Here is a 22,800-nt window from a genome sequence, read left to right as displayed (position 1 = left end):
CACAGCCACCCCAGCATCAACTTGCTGGGCTCCGGCAATCCTTCCGCCTCAGTCTTCCAAGTAGCCGGAACTACAGGTGTGTGCTACCACACCCAGCTAATTTTTTATTTATTGTAGAAACGAGGTCTCACCAAGTTGCCCGGGCTGGTCTTGAACCCGAGGGTGTAGGCAATTCACTCGCTTCAGCCTCATAAAGTGCTGGGATTATAGGCTGAGCCACCGGGCCTGACCAAAAAGAAATCTTTATAATTATATACACACACTCATACTATATTGGTTTGGTTTCTCTGAGGAGTCCTAATACAGAATTAGCACCAAGAAAGTGAGAGAGAACAGAACTGTATAGGAACACAATTTTATATACTATTAAAATTAATTTGGTACTAATCTGAACAAGACTGTTGTAAGTTAATATGCAGAAAAAACATCTGATAAAATCCAAAATACTTTCATTATAAAAATCCTCATCAAGCTGGGCATGGTAGGTCACTCCTGCAATCCCAGCACTTTGGGAGACAAAGGTGGGGAGACAAAGGTGAGAAGACTGCTTGAGCCCAGGAGTTCAAGATCAACCTGGGCAACACAGCAAGACCCCATCTCTACAAAAAAAAATTTTTTTTTTGAGTTGGAGTCTCACTCTGTCGCCCAGGCTGGAGTGCAGTGGCTGCTCCTGGCCACCACAGCCTCGACCTGCTGGGCTCCGGTGATCCTTCTGCCTCAGCCTTCCAAGTAGCCGGAATTACAGGCATGCGCTACCATGCCCGGCTGATTTTTTGATTTATTGTAGAGATGAGATCTCGCTGCCCAGGTGGGTCTCGAACCCTCAGGCTCAGGCAATCCACTCACCTCAGCCTCCCAAAGGCGCGAGATTACAGGCTGAGCCACTGAGCCCGGCTCAAAAAATTTTTAAATGGTGGTGTGCACCTGTAATCTCATCTACTCGGCAAACTGGGTGGGAGGATCACCTGAGCCCAGGCAACTGAGGCTGCAATGAGCTGTGATCGTACCACTGCACTCCAACCTGACTGACAAAGTGAGATCCTGACTCAAAAAACGACAAACCAAAAAACTCATCAAATTAGGAGAAGGAAACTTCCTCAACATGATAAAGGGAATATATGAAAAACCAACAGCTAACATCATACACAATGATAAAAAAATGGAAATCTTTCCCTCTAATATCAGTAAAAAGGCAGAGATTCCTGATTTTAGCACTGTTATTCAACACTGTAATAAAAATCCTAGCCAGAGAAATTAAACGAGAGATGCGAAAAACAAACTAAGCAAATAAACTAAGAAAGTAAAGGAAATCAAAGGAATTCAAACTGAAAAGAAATTCGTAAAATTATCTGTATTTGCAGATGACATGATTCTATATGGAGAACATACCAAAGGATTTCTTTTTTTTTTTTTTTTTTTTTTAGCTCTAGTCTCACTCTGTCGCCCAGGTTGGAGTGCAGTGGCACACTCACTGCTACTGCAGCCTTGCCCTGCTGGGTTCTGGCGATCCTTCCACCTCAGCCTTCCAAGTAGCTGGAACTACAGTCACGTGCTACCACGCCCGGCTAATTTTTGATTTATTGTAGGAGGTCTTGCCAAGTTTTCCAGGCGGGACTTGAACCCGCGGGCTCAGGCATTCCACTCACCTCGGCCTCCCAAAGTGCTGGGATTTCAGGCTGAGCCACCAAGCCCGGCCAGAAATAGTTATGTTTCTATACACCAACAATGAACAATCCAAAAATGAAATTAAGAAAATTATTTTATTTACTATAGCATCCAAAAGAATAAAATACCTAGGAATAAATTTAACCAAGGAGGTAAAAGACTTGTATATGGAAACTACAAACATTGCTGAAAGAAATTAAAGAAGACCTAAAAAAATGGACAGACATCCTGTGTCTGTACACTAGAAGACAGTGTTATTAAGATGATAATAATCTGTAAAGTAATCTACAAATTCAAATGCAACCCCTATTAAAATTTCAGTAGTCTTTTTTGCAGAAATGGGAAAGTTTATCCTCAAATTCATATAGAATTCTAAGAAACCCTGAACAGTAAAAACAAAGTTGAGAGACTCACACTTCCCAATTTCAAAACTTATTACAAATTAACAGTAATCAAAACAGTGTAGTACTGGCATAAGAGGAGACAGATAGACCAATGAAATAGAATTAAGAGTCCTATAAATAAATCCAAATATCCCTGACCAACTGATTTTTGACAAGGGTGCCAAGACCACTCAATGGGGAAAGAAGTCTCTTCAACAAATGGTGCTGGAACAAGTAAATATCCACATGCAAAACAATAAAACTGGATTCCTGCCTCACTCTGTATACAAAATGTGACTCAGATCAGTAACTTAAATAGGAGTTAAAAAGTATAAAATTATTAGATGAGAACATATGGGAAAGTCCTCCTTAGGATTCTTAGATTGGGCACCAAAAGTATAAGGAATATGAGACATTAGATAAATTGCACTTCATCAAAATGAAAATTTTGTGCATCAGAGGACCATTATCAAGAAAGTGAAAAAAATGGGGGATGGGGGAATTTATAAATTATAGGTAGGAGTTTATAACTCAGAATATTTTTTAAAACTCCTACAACTAAACAACAAAAAGCCAAATAGCCTTATTTTATTGAAAATGGGTGAAGGACTTGAAGAGGTATTTCTCCAAAGAAGATACACAAACAGACAGCAGGCACATGAAAGATGTTCAACATCACTGATCATTAAGAAATCCAAGTCAAAACCACAATGAAATACCACTTCCTAATAGTTATAATAAAAAGTCCAGAAAATAGCAAGTGTGGGCGATGGTTCAGAGAAACTGGAACCCTTCTGCATTGCTGGTAGGAATGTACAATGGTGCACAGCCACTGGGCAGAACAGTCTGGTGGTCCCTCAAAAAGTTAAACAGAATTATCATATAACTCAGCAATTTCACTCCTAGGTATATACCCAAAAGAAAGGAAAACAGGAAGTCAAGCAAACACATGTTTAGGTATGTCCATAGCAGCATTATTCACAATAGTAAAAAAATAGGATAGTCCAAGTGTCCATTAACAAGTGAATGAATAAACAAATTGTAAAGTAGACCCAACAGAATATTATTTAGTCATAAGAAGGAACAATGTATTAATATATGCTGCAACATAATGAACCTTGAAAACATGCTCAATCAGAAAAAAAAAAGGCTCAGTGAAATAAGCCAGGCACGAAAGGTCACATATTTGATAATTACTATACAACAGATGTAAAATAGGGAAATTCATAGAGTCAGAAAGCAAATTAGACATTACTAGAAAGTAGGGGGAAGAGTAAACAGGTAATGATTATTTGATGGGTACAAGGTGTTTTTATAAGGTGATGAAAGTGTTTTTAAACTAGAGAGATCTGGTGGTTGCAATATTGTAAATATACTACATACGAGTGAATTGTATATTTAAAAATAGTTAATTGTATGTTGTTTATTTCATCTCAATTTTTTTAAAGAGACAGACCTCTTGACTGGGCTCAGTGACTCAGACTGTAATCCCAGTACTTTGGGAGGCCGCGACAAGTGGACTGCCTGAGACCACAGATTCAAGACCAGCCCGGGAAACTTGGTGAGACCTCATCTCTACAATAAATCAAAAATTAGCTGGCGCGGTAGTATGCACCTGTAGTTCCGGCTACTTGGAAGGTTGAGGCGGAAGGATCACTGGAACCCAGCCAGTCGACCCTGGGGTGGCCGTGAGCATGCCACTGCACTCCAGCCTGGGCAATGGAGTGAGACTTCAATTCAAAAAAAAAAAAAGGTCTCTTGCTCTGTTGCCTGGGCTGGTCTCAAATTCCTGGATTCAAGAGATTCTTCTGCCTTGACCTACCAAAGTGCTGGGATTACAGGCATGAGTCACCACCACATCACCTCAATTTAAAAAAAAGAAAGTAGGACATGTTGATACCTAGTAGAAGGACCTCCTTCCAGGATGGGAAGGTGACTAGAAACTGGGAGTAGATATCCTGGTGTGTTATCCTGAGGTTGTCACTGGCTCCATGAAATGAGTGGACACTAGGGAGTTACAGTAGTGTAGAGATGGGCTGAATCTAGACATGCTCCTCTTGAACCCTTTGAAGCACAAACCACCAAGAACTGTTCTGTCTGCAAACAAGAGAGTATAGGCTATGGGGCAGACTTCCCAAGTGGAAGTCCCTGTACTTGGTAGGCAAGTTGGACTGACTGTGGTAGCCCCAGCAGGCTGCGGCAGTTCCTGACAGGAGCACATACTTATTATAGACTGGGCTTTGCATACCTGCTGGTAGATTCAAATACTCAAAATACTATAGAAGAACTAAAACTGAAGATATTGCACCAATTTGGACCAGTGAGTCACATTTCTCCAAACCAAAGAACACAATGTCATCCTCATAGTAAAGTCTGATGGAGAATTAGAATGGGCAACTGAAACATTTGTTGTCTAAAATGGAGAGGAGAAAAACATGAAGGGTTGGCTCACACACTTTCATGAATGTATGCTCACATTTAACTTAATGTCCCTCCTAGACAGATTCATTCCCTTTTCTGCTGAATCTAGGGGAGAGGGGTAGGGCAGGAGACTATGATAACGCTACAATTCTTCCCATGAGGGGAGGATGCTATATAGGTTTTTCTTTTTCCCTCACATGACTAAGGACTTCAACTCTTTTTTGCCTGGCTGATATAGTGGTCACGGGACCAGGCATACACTGCAGCTGCCAAAACCACTAGTTAACTACTAACTGCACTAGTTTGCTAGGGCTGTCACAAAAACTTGCTGGCTTAAACAACAGAAACTTATTGTCCCATGGTTCTGGAGGCTGGAAGTTCAAAATCATAGCATTGGCAGCGTTGGTTACTTCTGAAGGCTACAGGGAAAGATTCTGTTCATGCCTCCCTCCTAGCTTCTGGTAGCCTCAGGTGTTTCTTGGCTTATGGATGGTGTTCTCCTTGTGTCTTCACATTAATCTCTCCATGGGTATCTGTCTCTGTGTCCAAATTTCTTCTCTACATAAGAATACAGTATTATTGGAATAGGGTCCACTGTAATGACCTCATTTAAATTTGGTCATCTGCGAAGACCCTATTTCCAAATAAGGTTTCTTTTACAGATACTGGGAGTTAGGACTTCATTTTGAAACACAAATCCACAACAATCTCTAAGCAAGAAATTGTAACTACAGTTTTAAACTTTTACATTAGAGTTCCTAAGGGCCTGATGGGGTGGATTGTACCTTCATTCCACCTGGAAAACTCGGGTTCACAGAGAAGGAAGCTATACTGCCTAGTGGTCACGATAACCCACTAGTTCTGCTCCTATATAACCCTGCCCTATATGAATGGGAGTGAGGAGGAGACACTTGCTAGACTAGTACTGCTGCTAGTAGTCTATACTACTATACAATGTGTCCAAACTTAACGTCCCTTCCAAAGGTGAAAAGGTATGGATATACATGGAGAGAAGGAAGAAGGAGAATAACGGTTATACAATGAGGGAAATCTAATAATATACTGGTGCCTCGGGAGAGGCTTAGAGCAAGAGATGATATTATCTGTTAGCTAAAACAAACCAGATGCAAAAAAACTGGTAAAGCCATGTTGCTGAGACTACTCCTGCTTTTGAAATCTGATAACGTAGAATGGAAGCCTGCAAATTTAAGCGGGAGACACACCCCTTGGAGATACACAGTAGGATGACAGACTGGACTAATTAATCATGACTGAGTAGGACTCTAGTAATATGCCAGTATCTTCTGACTCTTATATTTCAGGTTATATCTATTATCACACTGTGATATGAAGTAACATTAATCTGTTGTCAAGATTCAACTAATTCATGTAAAAAAAAGTCTTATGATAATACTGATATTGATAATCAATTGTATTGGGAGATTAGGTTAAAGTCACTTCAGGATATAACACAAATGAGAAAATGACTGGCCTGAGCAGAATTGAATTTAGCTAACCATCAGTTAACGTCCTTCTTAAGAGTTTTGCACATATTTATCAGAAGGTACAAACGGTGATAAATCAAGGATGAAAAGAGTAACCAAATTAGTACAAAAACTTGAAAATGTATGTAATGGCTTTATAGGGCATTAAACCTATCCTTATCCTCACACTGGCTCCTCCACATGTCAAGTGTATTCATAATGATATTACTCCTGTGTCTGTCATATAAATGCTATACTAAATGTAAATTTCCAGACAAACATGATCATTGTGCTGTAACAGAACTCTAGCCAAAGTCTAGGAAGTGGGCTTTACAGTGAAGAGTTTATCTGATCCAAGAGAGGTCTGGCCTATGATCTTGGCTTCTAGGAGGGAATCTCTAAGGACTTTGTTTCCCTGAGGGCTTGGGCTAGCTACTAGCTAGACAGAAACAGTGTAATGTAGGGTAGTGGATCTGGGTAATTCCCATAGGGGCTGCAGACTGAGATCAGTCACAAGGGCAATCAAACAATCAAACATGCCTACATAATGGAGCCCCAATGAACTTCTGGACATCAAGACTTAGGTAAGCATATCTGGTTGGTAAAATTCCATACACACTAGCATACACCACTGCCAGAAGAAAACTAATGCAACCTGGCTTCTTGGGAAGAGGACAATGGAAGTTCTATGTATAGTACTTCTCTTGGACCCTGCTTCTGCATTTCTTCCCTAAGCTGATTTTATTTTTATTATTTTCCCTGTAATAACCCCCAACCACAAGTATAATAGATTTCAGTGAGTTCTGTAAGTTCCTTCAGTTAACTCTCAAAACTGAGTGTGATTTTTGAGAACCCTGCAAACTTGCAATTGGTATTACAAGTGAGGGTAGTTTTTAGAACTGTTCCCTTTAGCTTCACTATTGGTCCCTAAACTCCCACAACAAGAAAATCTCTGAAATTAGTATTCAATAGAAGGGAAAATAAAGTTAAGGAAATCACCAAGAAACTAGAATGAGAAAAATATATGAAATATTGGAGATAAAAAATAAAAAATTAGGAGAATTAAATCTAAAATTCCAGGAAAAGCAAGTAGACATGGATGAGAAGAAATCATCAAAGAAATAATAGACAAAAATTTTGTGGAACCACAGCTTATTTCCAGATTGAACGGGCCTAATAAATACCCAGCACAATAAATGAGAAAACACCCATAACTAGGAATTTGATGACATTTCAGAATGCCAGAGATAGAAGAAAAAAAATAAAGGGAAAAAAATTATGGGAATTAGAATTAAGTTGAGATGTGTTAACAATACTAAAATCTATAAGACAATGAAGTAATGTCTTCAAAATTTTGAGTATGCTAGGTACAGTGGCTAATGCCTGTAATCTCAGCTACTCAGGAGGCTGAGCCCAGGAGTTCAGAGCATAAATGATACACAAACTGTTAAGTTTGTGGATAAAATAAAGGTATTTTTAGAAATATAAAATTCTCAATTTTTTTTGAGAAACCAAAAGTGTCATTAAAAAAAAGTGAACAATGAAATAAACCAAGAAAGATATTCTTTAAACATAGAAAACAAAAGCAATTTCCCAGAGCGTGAAAGAAAATCCCAGGTCAATAGACAGGCCTAATGAGCATTTGGGTCATGCTGTTACAGGATAATGAAGGGTTCTAGGCAGGAGATCTCTTTAAAAAAAAAAAAATTTACAGATTATGAGGTGTGACTGAAGTTAACTAACCATCAGCTAATCTCCATGCTAAAGAGTTTTGCATGTGTTTATCAGAAGGTACAAATGATGACAAAACAAGGATGAAAAGAGTAATCAAATTAGTACAAATTAGTACAAAAACCTGAAATGTATATAATGGCTTTACAGGGCAGATAAGTTGTTTCTTTAAATCTATCCCTACCCTCACACTGGCTCCTCCATGTCACTTGTATTCATAATGATATTACTCTTGTATCTGTCATATAAATGCTATACTAAATATACGTCTCACTCTGTCACCCAGACTGGAGTGCAGTGGCCGCTCCCAGCCACTGCAGCCTCGACCTGCTGGGCTCTGGCGATCCTTCTGCCTCAGCCTTCCGAGTAGCTGGAACTACAGGCACGTGCTACCACACCTGGCTCATTTTTTATTTATTGTGGAGGTGAGGTCTCGCCAAGTTGCCCAGGCGGGTCTCGAACCCGCGGGCTCAGGCAATCCACTCACCTCAGCCTCCCAAAGGCGCGTGATTACAGGCTGAGCCACCGAGCCGGCTTAAATATACTTCTTACCAGACAGTAAGAAGTTTTAAAGATCTCTAGTTGAATTTGAGAGAAGAATTAGTTATATACAGAAAACTAAGGAAATAAAAAAATGAGGTAATTACTAACTCCAGGAGAAAAACAAAAAATTATAAAAGAAAGAAGTTGTGATCTTACATAATATTATGCAACTCAACTGTAATATTATCACAAACACTAAAAAGTGATTTAACCAGGCCGGGCTCGGTGGCGCAGCCTATAATCCCAGCACTTTGGGAGGCCGAGGCGAGTGGATTGCCTGAGCCCAGGTAACTTGGCGAGGCCTCATCTCTATGATAAAATTTTTAAAATAGCCCGATGTGGTGGAGCTCATCTGTGGTTCCAACTACTCAGAAGGCTGAGACGAAAGGATTGCTGGAGCCCAGAGGGTCAACACTGGAGTGGCCGTGAGCATGCATGCCACTGCACTCCAGCCTGGGCAAAGGAGTGAGACTCCAACTCAAAAAAAAAAAAAAAAAAAAGATTTAACCAGATGCTGTAATATGTATTGAGTGCAAGGTAGGGGATGGAGGTGGTGATGGTTAACACGTTGTGAGAGGTTTAAATCCTCATTTTCTATAGTAGGAAGACAACAGGTAATGTCTCCAAAAGAAAGAGCAAAAAATACATTATTTGGGAGTATACAGATATATGCCAGAGGAAGAAAACTAAAATAGGTGAAAGTTGTTGCCTCTAGAGGGCTGAACATGGGAACAGGAAAGAACTGGTTCAAAAATCTGTTTTTCTTTACATGTTTTTGTTTGTTTGTTTGTTTTTTGTTTTTGTTTTTTTGAGTTGGAGTCTCACTCTGTCGCCCAGACTGGAGTGTAGTGGCCACTTCCGGCCACTGCAACCTCGACCTGCTGGGCTCCGGCGATCCTTCCGCCTCAGCCTTCCAAGTAGCTGGAACTACAGGCGTGCACTACCACGACCAGCTGATTTTTTGATTTATTGTAGAGATGAGGTCTTGCTTCCCAGGCGGGTCTCGAACCCGCGGGCGCAGGCAATCCACTCACCTCAGCCTCCCAAGGCGGGGGATTACAGGCTGAGCCACCAAGCCCGGCTACATGTTTTTTGATACTGTTGTGAGTCGAACTGATCTTCCAAAATGTTATGTTCAAGTTCTAACCTACAGTATCTATGAATATGACCTTTGAAGATATAATCAAGTAAATATGAAGTTATACTGGGTCTGGGTGGGCCTTAAATCCAATGAATGGAGTCCTTTTTTTTTTTTAATTCTCTTTTATTTATTTATTTATTTAGAGTTGGAGTCTCACTCTGTCGCCCAGACTGGAGTGCAGTGGCCACTTCCGGCCACCGCAGGCTCACCTCCTGGGCTCCGGCGATCCTTCCGCCTCAGCCTTCCGAGTAGCCGGAATTACAGGCATGCGCTACCACGCCTGGCTGATTTTTTGATTTATTGTAGAAATGAAATCTCGCTGCCCAGGCGGGTCTCAAACCCACAGGCTCAGGCAATCCACTCACCTCAGCCTCCCAAAGGTGCAGGATTACAGGCTGAGCCACTGAGCCCGGCTGAATGGAGTCCTTTTAAGGAGACAGAGCTACAGAGACACAGCAGAGACACTGACATATAGGAAAAGAAGGCTATATGATCACAGATGTTGACATTGAGGATTGTAGCTGCAAACCAAAGAATGCCAAGGGTTTCTGGCCTACCACTAGAACCTAGAAGAGCTGGATTCTTTTCCAGAGCCTTCAGAGGAAGCATAGCTCTGCTGACCCTTGATTTCAGACTACTAGCTTAGAACTGTGAGAATAAATTTTTCTCGTTTAAGCCTCCCAACTGATGATCATCTGTCACAGCAGCTCTAGGAAACTAACACAGACACTGCAGTCATGCCCTACACAGCACGAGGAAAGTAATATAGATATTACAGTCATGTACCACATAATATTTCAGTCAACAACAGGCTGCATATACAACAGGGATCCCATAAGATTAATACCAAGTTTTTAATGTGCTTATTCTACATTTAGGTATGTTTAGTTACACAAATACTGCTGTATTACAGCTGCCTACAGTGTACAATATAGTAACACGCTGTTTGGGTTTATAGTCAGGAACGAGAGGCTGTACCACATTGCCTGAGTGTATAGTAGGCTCTACCACCCAGATTTGCTAAGTACATTTAATGGTGTTTGTGCAAAGACATAATCACCTAAAAATACATTTCTTGTCAGGTGCAGTGGCTCACATCTGTAATCCCAGCACTTTGGGAAGTGGGGCAAGAGAACTGCCAGAGCTCAGGGATTCGAGACCAGCCTGAACAACATGGCAAGACCTTGTCTCTACAATTAAAAAAAAAAAAAAGCCAGGCATAGTGGCACATGCCTGTGGTTCCAGCTACTTGGAAGGCTGAGATGGAAGAATCACCTGAGCCCAGCAGGCTGAGGCTGCAGTGGCCATAAGCATGTCACTGAACTCCAGCCTGGGCAACAGAGTGAAACTAAAAAACAAAACAAAACAAAAAGCACTTTTCAGAATGTATCCTTGCTGTTAAGAGATGCATAACTATATTTGTTATTTAAAATTATATGCAGTATAAGTAAATATATACTCTTTTGATGAATAAGAAATAATAATAATTATTATTATTATTTGAGACGGAGTCTCACTCTGTGGCCTAGACCAGAGTATAGTGGCATGCTCATGGCCACCGCAGCCTCGACCTGCTGGGCTCAGGTGATCCTTCCACTTCAGCCTTCCAAGTAGCTGGAACTACACGTGCATGCCACCACGTCTGGCTAATTTTTTTATTTATTGTAGAGACAAGGTCTCACCATGCTACCCAGGCTGGTCTCGAACCCCTGGACTTGGGGAATCTTCTAGCCTTTGCCTCCCAAAGTGCTGGGATTACAGGCATGAGCCACCTGTGCCTGGCTAGAAATTATTTTTTAAAGAACAAAAATATATCTAAGTGTTGCTATCTCGACTTCCCCTTTCAAGATTTCTCATAACCTACTACAATCAGGATTCCATCCCTAAGACCTCTCACCATGTTGAGAAGTTCAACAGTTACTTTTCTGTTATGATCTTATCTAGACTAACAAACAGTACTTATAAGAGTTGACCACTCCTTCCCTTTTACAACACTTCCTTCTATGGCTCCTGTGATATCACACTCTTTGGTTTTCTTCCTCTTCAGTGACTCCTCTTTTTTACTCCTACCTGCAAGTTCCTGCTCATCTGTTCAACTTCTAAATATACAAGTGCCTAGGTCGTGGGCTGCCTTTTCTTCTTTATCTATATATTCTCTCTGGGTGATACATCTACATCAAAGGCTGTAAATATCTACATCTACATGCAGATGGCTCCCTGTCTTTACCTCTAGCCCATATCCTCTTCCCAAAATTCCACACTAAACTTTTTCATAACTCTATATGGATGTTAAATAAGCATATCAAACTTAAGACAGAAACTCTTTAGTTTCTTTTTTCAGTCTTCTCTTTTCTCAAAATATAGCACTAACAACGGGGCAGTTGTTCAAGTCAAACATTTAGAAATTACCCTTCATTCTTCTTGCATTCTTCTCCCACTCACATCTATACCATCAGGATGGGCTGGCACCTCTACCTCAAAAACAGACCCTAAATCAATACTTTTCTTTCCATCTCTCTCCATCTGAGCTACCACCTCTTGCTTGAACTCAAAACCAACATAAAATCCAAATTTAGAGAGGATGACATAATCTGATCACTTCTCCTCCTTGTATGCTACACTCTAGCCATCCTGGCCTCCTTCCAGTTCCTTGAACACACAACACCAGCCAGGCTTATTCCTGTTTTAAAATCATTAAGCTGATGGTCATTCCCTCTGCCTGAATGTCCATCTTCACATGGCTGGCTCCTTGTCATTCAAATCTCAACTTAAATGTCCTCTATGTAAATATGACCTTCCATGACTAGTCAATCTAAATTAATAATCTAATCACTTCTCTTACTATATCACTTTTAAAATCGACCAAACAAAACATTTTAAAATTACACTCAATTTTTAGACCTATCTAATACTTACATTGCTATATAATATACAGACAACTACATAAGCAAGAAAATAATCTCCCCCAGTAAATATGAGCCCCATGAGAACCAGAGGCTTTGTCTGTTTTGTTCAGTTCTGTTTCTCCAGTGTCTAGAACAATGTCTGGTACAAAATAATCATTCAGTAAACAGTTAATGAGTGAATACATATTATGTACACTATCAAAGGAAAGGATAGTGGTAAAGCAACATCTAAAGATTCAACTGGATGTAAGGAGGAGACAACCGAGGTGTCTGGCTCTCCAATATGAGAGTAATCACACCCTGAGATACTTCTAAGAAAACAGACTCATCAAGCAAAGGCCTGGTTACAGAAAAAAAAGAAGAGAGAAACCAACCATTCAAGGAAAGGGTTAAGGGTATTTGGAAAAATTCTATTACTGAACACAAGTCCAGAGGACAAATAAAAGATTTAGAATGGAGAAGATAGGCTTTGAACTAGCACTGATGTGAAATGGGGCTGAAAATGTGTAAGAAGATAATTATTTGGAGGTGTTGAAACTTCTGGTAGCTTCTGTCATTCTTAGGAGAAGATAAAATTGGGGAGTCTAGAGGTAGTCAGAACATTGAAACCTGTGAGTAAATGTGTTAGCCAGGCTCGGTGGCTCAGCCTGTAATCCCAGCACTTTGGGAGGCTGAGGTGAGTGGATTGCCTGAGCCTGCGGGTTCAAGACCCACCTGGGCAACTTGGCGAGACCTCATCTCTACAATAAATCAAAAATTAGCTGGGTGTGGTAGCACACGCCTGTAGTTCCAGTTATTTGGAAGGCTGAGGCGGAAGGATCACTGGAGCGCAGCAGGTTGAGGCTGCAGGAGCCGGGGGTGGCCACTGCACTCCAGTCTGGGTGACAGAGTGAGACTCTAACTCAAAAAAAAAAAAAAGAACAAATGTGTTTTGAGGCTGTTGAAGAATCAGAAGCAGCTCTGGGAGAGACATGGTCAAAACAGTTTAAATACAAGTGTATTAGTCCATTTTGCGTTGCTATAAAGGAATACCTGAGACTGGGTAATTTATTAAAAAAAGAGGAACATTTTGGCTCACAGTTCTACATGGCATCAGCATCTGCTGAGCTTCTGGTGAGGTCTCAGGAAGCTTACAATCATGGTGGAAGGAAGAGAAGGAGCAGGCATGTCTCATGGCAAGAGCAGAAGCAAGAGCCAAAGGAGTTGGTGCCAGGCTCTTTTAAACAATCAGTTTAAAATAGCCTGAAATAACAGAGTGAGAATTAACTCATTACTGAGAGAATAGCAATAAGCCATTTGTAAGAGGTCCACCCTGCGACCCAAACACCTCTTGCTAGACTCTACCTCCAATACTGGAGATCACATTTCAATATGAGATTTAAGGGAACAAACATCCAAATTATATCACAAAGATTCCTTCCATTAGCTGCAGAACAGTTGGGGAAATGCCAAAAGCTGGCACAGGACTAAGACAATAGTGAGGACTTGAATTAAACTAAACTTTTGATTCAGAGAATATTTAGATGAGCGGTCTTATTCTAAATTTAAAATAAACATATTTATTTTATCTTTGATGTGGTTCAGTAGGGTTTAATAAATATCACCTAAGTTCATAGTTCACCTAAAGAAACAAAAGCAAAACAAACAGTTATTTGACCTAGAACAAAGCCATGACACTAGAAAGTCAATGTGATTCACCAAGAAAAGTGTCAGCTATGTACAAGACACTATAAGGGACAGAAAATAAAGATAGGCCCTGTGCTTGTGGCAGATTGTGCTTTCAAAAACAGCCACAGCAATATCTCCAGTCCTGCGTGTTCTTCCAGAACCTTGCCATTCCTGGATTAAGAAGTGGATTCTATTTCCCTACACTTGAGCCTGGGAAGGGACTTTTTGATTACTTCGACAATTAGAATGCAGTGATATTGCATGACTTCCACAGCTAACGAATAAAAGGCAACATGACTTCCACTTGGCTCTCTCAGTCTCCCAGAATGTTCAAGTTTTGAATCCAGTCACCATACCATAAGGAGGCTCAAACAGCCCATGGAAAGACCATATGACAAGGCCCACATAGAGACTGGAGCCCACTGTGCCCTAAGTTCCTGAGAGTGAACATCACACGTATTCACTATAAGCCACTAAGAATTTCCTCCAGGATAGAATGCAGTGGCATGCTCACAGTCACCCCAGGGTTGGCCTGCTGGGCTCCAGCAATCCTTCTGCCTCAGCCTTCCAAGTAGCTAGAACTACAGGCGTGTATTACTATGCCCAGCTAATTTTTGATTTATTGTAGAGACAGGTCTTGCCAAGTTGCCCGGGCTGGTCTCAAACCTGCGGGCTCAGCCAATCCACTCGCCTCGTCCTCCCAAAGTGCTGGGATTACAGGCTGAGCCACCAAGCCCAGCCAAATCACTAAGTTTTAAGATAATTTACACAGCTGTCAGTAACCAGTGTTCAAGCAGTTTACAACTTAGTAGGAAAAATAAATAAGGATACAGATAACTAGTGTAGGCAAGATGTGATACTACTTTTTACTGGGAGAGGAACATAAAGCAATAATTCTATAGTTAAGGGATGGAGCACTGAGGGAAATGATAGGAAAGTCTTCACAGCTAGGTCCTAGAAGACAGATCAAACTATGAAGGAAAACAGTAACAACAACAAAAACAAAAGGAAAGTCTGGGCCAGGCACAGTGGCTCACACCTGTAATCAATCCCAGCACTTTGGGAGACGAAGGTGGGAGGATTGCTTGAGCCTAGGAATTCAAGACTAGCCTGGGCAACATAGCAAGACCTAGACTCTACAAAAAAAAAAAAGAAAAGAAAAGAAAAATTAGCTGGGCATGATGGCACATGCCTGTAGTCCCAGCTATTTGGAAGGCTGAGGTGGGAAAACTACCTGAGCCCAAGAGGTTGAGGATGCAATGAGCCACGATCATGCCACTGCACTCAATCTGAGCAAGAGTGAGACTCCTAATCAAAAAAAAAAAAAAGAAAGAAAGAAAGGAAAGTCTGGTAGAACTTAGTGACAAAGTAGCATAACATATGAATCCTCTTGGAGATAAAAAATTCAACTTTTTTTTTTTTTTTGACATAATCTCTATAATACCTGAATAGTAGTAAATTATTTGCAGGACAGTATAGGAAATATTATCTTATAAAGACATAAGGTAGAGCTCGAGACTGACTTCAATCTTATAAAATTATTAAATTTCTTGCTGTTTTAACATTTTGCACTTGGATGTCCCCTCTGAGGGGACACCATAAATCTAGCAAACTACTCAGATGTCCTTCCCCACCCAGGGGACATAAAGAGATTGCTGGTTATACAGGACAAACTTATACCAGTGCAAATTTTTCAAAAATGTGTGTTTCCTTGAAGTTGTCCATTCAAATTGCATGAAAAAGCAAATAGAGATGAAATATATACTGAGATATGATTGATCAGCTGAGAAGTGGTTTTCAGGAATCACAAGTATGTCCTTCCACATCTTCACCAAACAACAGACTGAATGATAAATTACATATTATTAACGTGGGAGGAAGAAAATGAGAATGTATCATCTGCTTGAATAGAAAAACACCCCCAGGTGGAAGATGTCAAACAAATTACTATCATACAACATGTATCAATGAACCTGCGATGCATGTTGGTGACTATTTCACACATGACCATGAATTAGAAAAATATAAGATATAAAATTTTGATTTTTTTTGTCATAAGTTCCTTAATGTCCAAAATTCCATTATAAACCAAATATCATTACAATGAAATAGATGGTTCCAATGCTATACTATTTAACATGAAGTGATTTGTTTTCCACTATTCCATAAAAAAAAGTGTGGTTGAGTTGCTGGTAGGTGATCTGTGAGATGTCTCCAGGTGCAGAGGGCTAACCTCTATGCAAAGGTTAAGGTCTAACCCTGACCCTAAGAAATGAAAGCCACTTATCAGCGTCTCCTTTGATGTACTGGCCAAGGCAAAAATCAGCACCTTGCTTGCTCTCTGTTCCAGACCCAATATCAGCTTAATGACAGCAATTCTCCATGATTAGCATGTTTTGGAGTTCTAGGGATGATTTATAGGGAGACATTTGCCTTGAACCAAAATGAAAAAAGCCAGCACCTAATGACAGTCATAAAAAGCTGAGTAAATTCATAAGTTGCTTTAATTGCTGAAATTTACCCCTAGCTTTCCTGATAAAGTCATGAAGATTGTATCTGCAGGCATCAGGCTGATAACCTGGGAAATAAATTACTACTTATTAAACCAAATCAAAGCATCTAGCTCTTTGAGCTAATCAGTACAAGTACAAGACCAAAAAGAGTAACTTTGAGCTGCTTGTTCAGCAACGACTATTTAAGAGACTCACCTTTGATTTGGGATCCCTCCTATTACTTTAGACTTTCTGTGAAAGTGTTCAAGTAGATAGTCTTTAGAAACATTATAATTTCTCACCTCATAATACTTTTTTAAGGAGCCCACCAGGCACTGCTTCAGGCTATCCACAATTTCCTGATGAGGCATCTGGAATACCACTCGTGAATACCATTTTGTGAGGGTGCTGGGGTAAGGGTCATTAAACAAAGAGACAGAGAAAGCAAGATGAACAAACACCCACAGAGGAAGGCCTATGGTCTGATGTTAGCACACACAGAGTTCTCTATTAATCAGTCCAATAATAAGTATCTAGTAAATGCATTTATGGTCTACGTAAAAACAAGTAGTAATGTGGGGGAAAAGACACACTTAAGCCATACACAGAATACAAAAATATAATTGTAGATATTGTCTACAAAACTATTCCAATTGAAAAAACCTTAACCTAGATATCCACCAACAAAGGATTAGTTAATTAAAGTGATATAGCATCAACAAATTCTGTGCAGCAATTGAATTGGTTGAGATTTGAATTGGTACTGATAGGGAAAAATGTCCAAAATAAACAGTTTAAGTACATAAAACAAGCTGGGAACAATATGCCTAATAATATTTCATTTGTGTCTGAGTAAATAAATAAATATATGTGCATGCATTTATACAGCAACTATATTATGTATATATAACATGCTATGTATAAATATATGCATAAAAGAGAACCTAAAAGCATATATACATCAAAATTTTGGTGGTGCTTAATTGACAATGGACCGAAAGAAACTTTAACATTCTAAATTTCTGCAGATATATGAAATAAGCATGTTTTATTTTTACAACCAGAACAGACAGACAAATACCTCATTTCTTGGGGGAAGGAACCAACAAGAAGGCACAGCCCCCATCCTTGAAGGGGGTTGCACTGCAGCTGGGAAGTAAACTTACACCTGTGACAAGTTTGGTTAGTCTGTTGCACAGACAAATGTCACAGGAAGATAGTGGAGGAAGGAGTTTATAATTCTTTATACTATAATACATATTACTAAAAAAATTGCTAGATTTACAATAAGATTAGACCTAAAAATGAGGTAACCAAACAAAACAGTACCACGAGTAGTACTTACAGATTGATGCTTGCAACGAAGCCAACCACGGAGCGCATGCCTCTGCTGGGGTCGTGGTAGACATCCATGCCAATCACCATTAATTGTTTCTAGGTTAGAAAGTAACAACCAAAAGCAAACCCCAAAATCCATTGTTTCATTTTCAACTATTATCTGAACCCCAAAGCTATTTCCCCTTACTGTTTACATATGAAAACGAGCTCTGGGAAAGGAAAAGGAAGACAATTAATTTGACTTTTTTTTCTTTCTCTTTAATCAAATGATCAGCAATGAGTATTCTCTTTATTTCAGGTCAGTCCTTAAAGATGACTGCCATCATTTCACTGATTTAATTTTCTTTCTTTCTTTTTTTTTAATTGGAGTTTCACTCTGTAGCCCAGGCTGGAGTGCAGTAGCATGTTCACAGCCACTGTAGCCTCAACTTGCTGGGCTCAGAGGATCCTTCTGCCTCAGCCTTCCAAGTAGCTGAGACTACAGGCACGCACCACCACTGCACAGCTAATTTTTTGATTTATTGTAGAGACTAGGTCTCACCAAATTGCCCAGGCTGGTCTCAAGCCCCTGGGCCCAGGTAATCCCCTTGCTTTGGTCTCCCAAAGTGCTGGGATTACAGGTTTGAGCTGTATCCAGCCACATTTGACATTTTTTTCTTTTTCTTTTTTTTTTTTATTTGGAGTCTCACTCTGTCTCCCAGGCTGGAGGGCAGTGGCACATGCACCTGCTAGGGTCTGGCGAGCCTTCCGCCTCAGCCTTCCAAGTAGCCGGAGCTATAGGCAGGCACTACCACACCCGGTTAACTTTTTTTTTTTAATTGTAGAGACGAGGTCTTGCCAAGTTTCCCAGGCTGGTCTCGAACCCGTGGGCTCAGGCAATTCACTCGCCTCAGCATCCAATTCACTCGCCTCAGCATCCCAACATGCTGGGATTACAGGCTGAGCTACCGAGCCCGGTCCACATTTTTTAAACATCATAAACAAAGTCAGAGATCTAAGCCAGGCTCGGTGGCTCAGCCTGTAATCCTGCGCCTTTGGGAGGCTGAGGTGAGTGGATTGCCTGAGCCCACAGGTTTGAGACCCGCCTGGGCAACTTGGCAAGACCTCATCTCTACAATGAGTCAAAAATTAGCCGGGCGTGGTAGCGTGCGCATGTAGTTCCAGCTACTTGGAAGGCTGAGGCGGAAGGATCGCCGGAGCCCAGCAGGTCGAGGCTGCGGTGGCTGGGAGCGGCCACTGCACTCCAGTCTGGGTGACAGAGTGAGACTCCAACTCAAAAAAAAAAAAAAAAAAGTCAGAGATCTAGACCACAGATCTGCAAACTTTTTCTGTAAAAAGACTAAAGAGTAAATATCTTAGACTTTGTGAGACATATGGTCTCTGCAGGAACCACAGGTTAAGCATCCCAAATCTGAAATCTGTAATGTTCCAAAACCTGAAACTTTTTGGGCACTGACATGACATTTAAAGAGTTTCAGATTTTGGAGCATTTCAAATTTGGGGTTTTTTGGACTAGGGATGCTCAACTGGTAAGTGTAATGCAAATATTCCAAAATCCCAAAACATGTGAAATCCAAAAAAGTTCTGGTCCCAAGCATTTTAGATGAGGAATTCTCAATCTGTATCCAATTCTGTCTTTATAAAACAAAAGTAGTCATGGACAGTATGGAAAAAAAAGAGTGGCTGTGTCCCAGTAAAATCATATTTAAGGACACGAAAAACTGAATTTCATATAATTTTCATGAGTCATGACGTATTGGTCCTATTCTCATTTTTTTTTCACCGTTTAAAAATGTAAAAGCTGTTCTTTGTTCATGGGCACTCTCAAAAACAAGCAGCGAACCATTTAGACTACTGAGTAAGCACCGAGGAAAGAAAGGATAACTAAATGAGAAAAACTAAGAAAATAGCTTGGAGGATTTTCCAGACACAAACTGAATAAAACCGTAAATCTCAGCATCACTCACCAGAGGAATATCCACTCCCCAGAGCACACCACCCAATTTACAGTTAATCTGAAGTAAAATTTTCTGGGCCACACTTCGAAGCTTGGTGGGCTGTCCAATGACACGAACATTGATAACCTATGATGAAGGGACAAAAGGGAGAGGGAAAGCAGGACACTGTCAACCTCTCAGAAAATGTAAATAATTCTAAACTAAATGCTATAATTGTTTTAGAAACTTGAGCTAGCAAATGATACGTTTTGCATTTATAGTTCTGATTCTAGGTTTGCTAGGCATGTATGCACACAGACAAGATACTACACTCACACACAAGACCAAGTCTAAAACAAATTATAACCAACAAATGAAAACTTTCAAAAGGATATCAGGCAGAGTGGAATTTTTTTTTTTAACTCACACAGGAATAACAGCTTTCCCCTTTCAAAATACAGCCTATACTTTCAGAAGCCAGTCATGCATAACCACTTGGTGACTTAGGCTCTGAACAACAAACTGCTTGCTCCCTTGGGAACACGAAGGCAGCATTTATGAAGAGTTATCAGCTAACATGCCAGGTTATTCTAATCAGGGGAAATTCACCAAAATTTTCTACACATATTGGCTTCTAACAGCTATTTTTAGTCTTTTTGAACACACTACCCCTCTTTGCCAAGTCTCAGGGGAGGCGAGGGATACCATCTGCACCTCTTGCCCCAATTTCCACTCACCTGGGAGGGCACTGGAGACTGCACACAGCACAGCTTCTTGATGGCCCCATAGAGATCATCACATGTGCCCATGATGATACAAACAACCATTTGTATCTTTCCCTTGAGGAGATAAAGTATATATAAATCAGGCTTACGAACTCTCTGGAGACTTTCATGGGATTCTAATTGGGTGTATTCTGAGCCTGCATAGCACCAGGACCTTTAAGGTAAATCAGGAACTGAAAGAATGAGAGTGAACATTCCAACCAAACCAAGGTCCTTGGATCTGAATTAACATTTGTTTGGTTCAGGGTTGCTCTGCATAAGTAGGTAATAATATGTTGCTATTAATTACCTAGAGCTAGCTCTGATTATCAAAGACTTATCTATTAGGAGACTTCAGACATATGCAAGAGGACCAGGATTTAAAGTATACAAGGTAGGCTGGGCTTGGTGGCTCAGCCTGTAATAGCAGCACTTTGGGAGGCTGAGGCGAGTGGATTGCCTGAGCCCAGGGGCTTGAGACCCACCCGGGCAACTTGGTGAGACCCCGTATCTACACTAAATCAAAAATTAGCCGGGTATGGTAGTGCACGCCTGTAATTCTGGCTACTTGGAAGGCTGAGACGGAAGGATCACCAGAGCCCAGCAGGTTGAGGCTGTGGTGGCCGGGAGCATGTCACTGCACTGTAGCCTGGGTGATGGAGTGAGACTCCAACTCAAAAAAAAAAAAAAAAAAATATGCAAGGTAAAGTACATGACTTGCTGCTTCCAATTCCCTATAATGTTTTTTACCACGCTCTTTAGTTACATAAGCAACTTATTACATTCATACCACAGAGCTTTAACTGAGGAAACATGAAATATAGCACTACAAAGAAGGTTCAGAGCCAAATGCAGAATGAAATGAAGTTATTGCCAAATCTATAAGCAGTTATTCCTAACTCACTGGTGTGGAGATTGAATGATATTGCCAACAGTATCTCATGTCAGTATCCTCTATCTATGCTTAAGATATCCAATACTGAAAAAAAGAATCTTTCAAAGTCTAAATAAAGAAAAGGAGCACTCAAGTGAAACAAGGTTGCCAATCCTTTATTTTAGAAACTGCTCCAAGTGGTAAATCAGTAGTACCCTGCTCCAAATCAAGACTGGTGTGATGTTAAGCCTTCTCAGAGGATACATACTGAGCAATGGCATCAAAGAATTTCCAAAGGCATGCAGAACACAGCTTTACACAACAAGTCCATGGGTTAGACACAGCAGACAAATGTGTTTTTTTAGTTCCTACAATGATTTACAAATGAATTTGTTTAAATTAACATTTAAACATAGGGAGTTGCAGGCTGGGCGCAGTAGTTCATGTCTGTAATCCCAGTACTTTGGGAGGCAGAGGCAAGAGGATTGCTTGAACCCAGAGGGATTCAAGACCAGCAACTTAGCAACACCTCATCTCTACAATAAATAAAAAAATTAGCTGGGCATGGTAGCATGTGCCTGTGATTCCAGCTTCTCAGAAGGTTGAGGTGGAAGGATTGCCTTAGCCCTGCAGGTCAGGGCTGTGGTGGCTATGAGCACTACACTCCAGCCTGGATGATAGTGAGATTCTGACTCAAAAAATAAAAATAAAAAACAAACATAGGGGGTTGCATACATGTGCAAATTCAGATTTTTGGTTTCTACCAAAAAATAAGCAAAACAAAAATCTATTTGGCAATACTGGGTTTATATCTCCGCACAGAGGTTACCCTCTTTAGTTCATTACACTCCCCCAAAAACAGAATTATTTTATGGAGTGCAGGCCCCTTGTAGTACAGGCTTCCCCTGCTAGGTAAGTGTTCTAGGAACCCATTGGCATCAGTGTGCCAGTTAGTGTTGTTGGGAGAGGCTGCGTTTGACTTCAGTGAATTTTTTGTTTTGGAGATGAGTTCAACGCATTTGCCCATTTTGTGAGGATGATTTACAAACACACCTGACCACACTGTACTGAGTGTTCAGCAGTTTTTGACCAAAAGTGGCATGACCTCCATGCCCCATCCTCCCTGTTCACCTAATCTTGCCCCTGGTGACTTTTTTGTTTGCTTCCCTGGATTAAAAAAGTCCTCAAAAGGAAATATTTTGCCAATATGGAAGAGGTGAAACAAGAAACATTAAAGAAGCACTAAAAGATCAAAAGTGGTAAGTTCAAAAACTTGTTTTAAGCAGTGGAAAGAGTATCTTGATAGGTAGTGTATCAAACAGAGAATACTTTGAAGGTGACTCAAATTTAAACATGTAAGAATAAATACAGCTGGGCTCAGTGGCTCAGCCTGTAATCCCGTGCTTTGGGAGGTTGAGGTGAGTGGATTGCCTGAGCCTGTGGGTTCGAGACC

The 22,800-nt window shown here is 40.5% G+C and overlaps 1 protein-coding gene across 1 annotated transcript in view; it reads right to left on the bottom strand.

Moving 5' to 3' along the window:
* The window catches only part of PIWIL2 (piwi like RNA-mediated gene silencing 2), an 89,920-nt gene that overhangs the window by 26,499 nt on the left and 40,621 nt on the right, over positions 1-22,800 (bottom strand). The window contains exons 16-19 of the mRNA XM_008063548.2: positions 20,447-20,548; positions 19,740-19,856; positions 17,780-17,868; positions 16,737-16,842 (exon numbers count right to left, since the gene is read on the bottom strand). Of these exons, the coding sequence (XP_008061739.1) occupies positions 16,737-16,842; positions 17,780-17,868; positions 19,740-19,856; positions 20,447-20,548 (414 nt within the window). The remainder of the gene's footprint in view (positions 1-16,736; positions 16,843-17,779; positions 17,869-19,739; positions 19,857-20,446; positions 20,549-22,800) is intronic.

Source organism: Carlito syrichta, unplaced genomic scaffold (genome assembly GCF_000164805.1).
Source record: "Carlito syrichta isolate Samal-C Ts95f unplaced genomic scaffold, Tarsius_syrichta-2.0.1 Scaffold306946, whole genome shotgun sequence".
NCBI lineage: Eukaryota > Metazoa > Chordata > Mammalia > Primates > Tarsiidae > Carlito > Carlito syrichta.
This window is presented reverse-complemented; position numbering and strand designations above follow the sequence as displayed.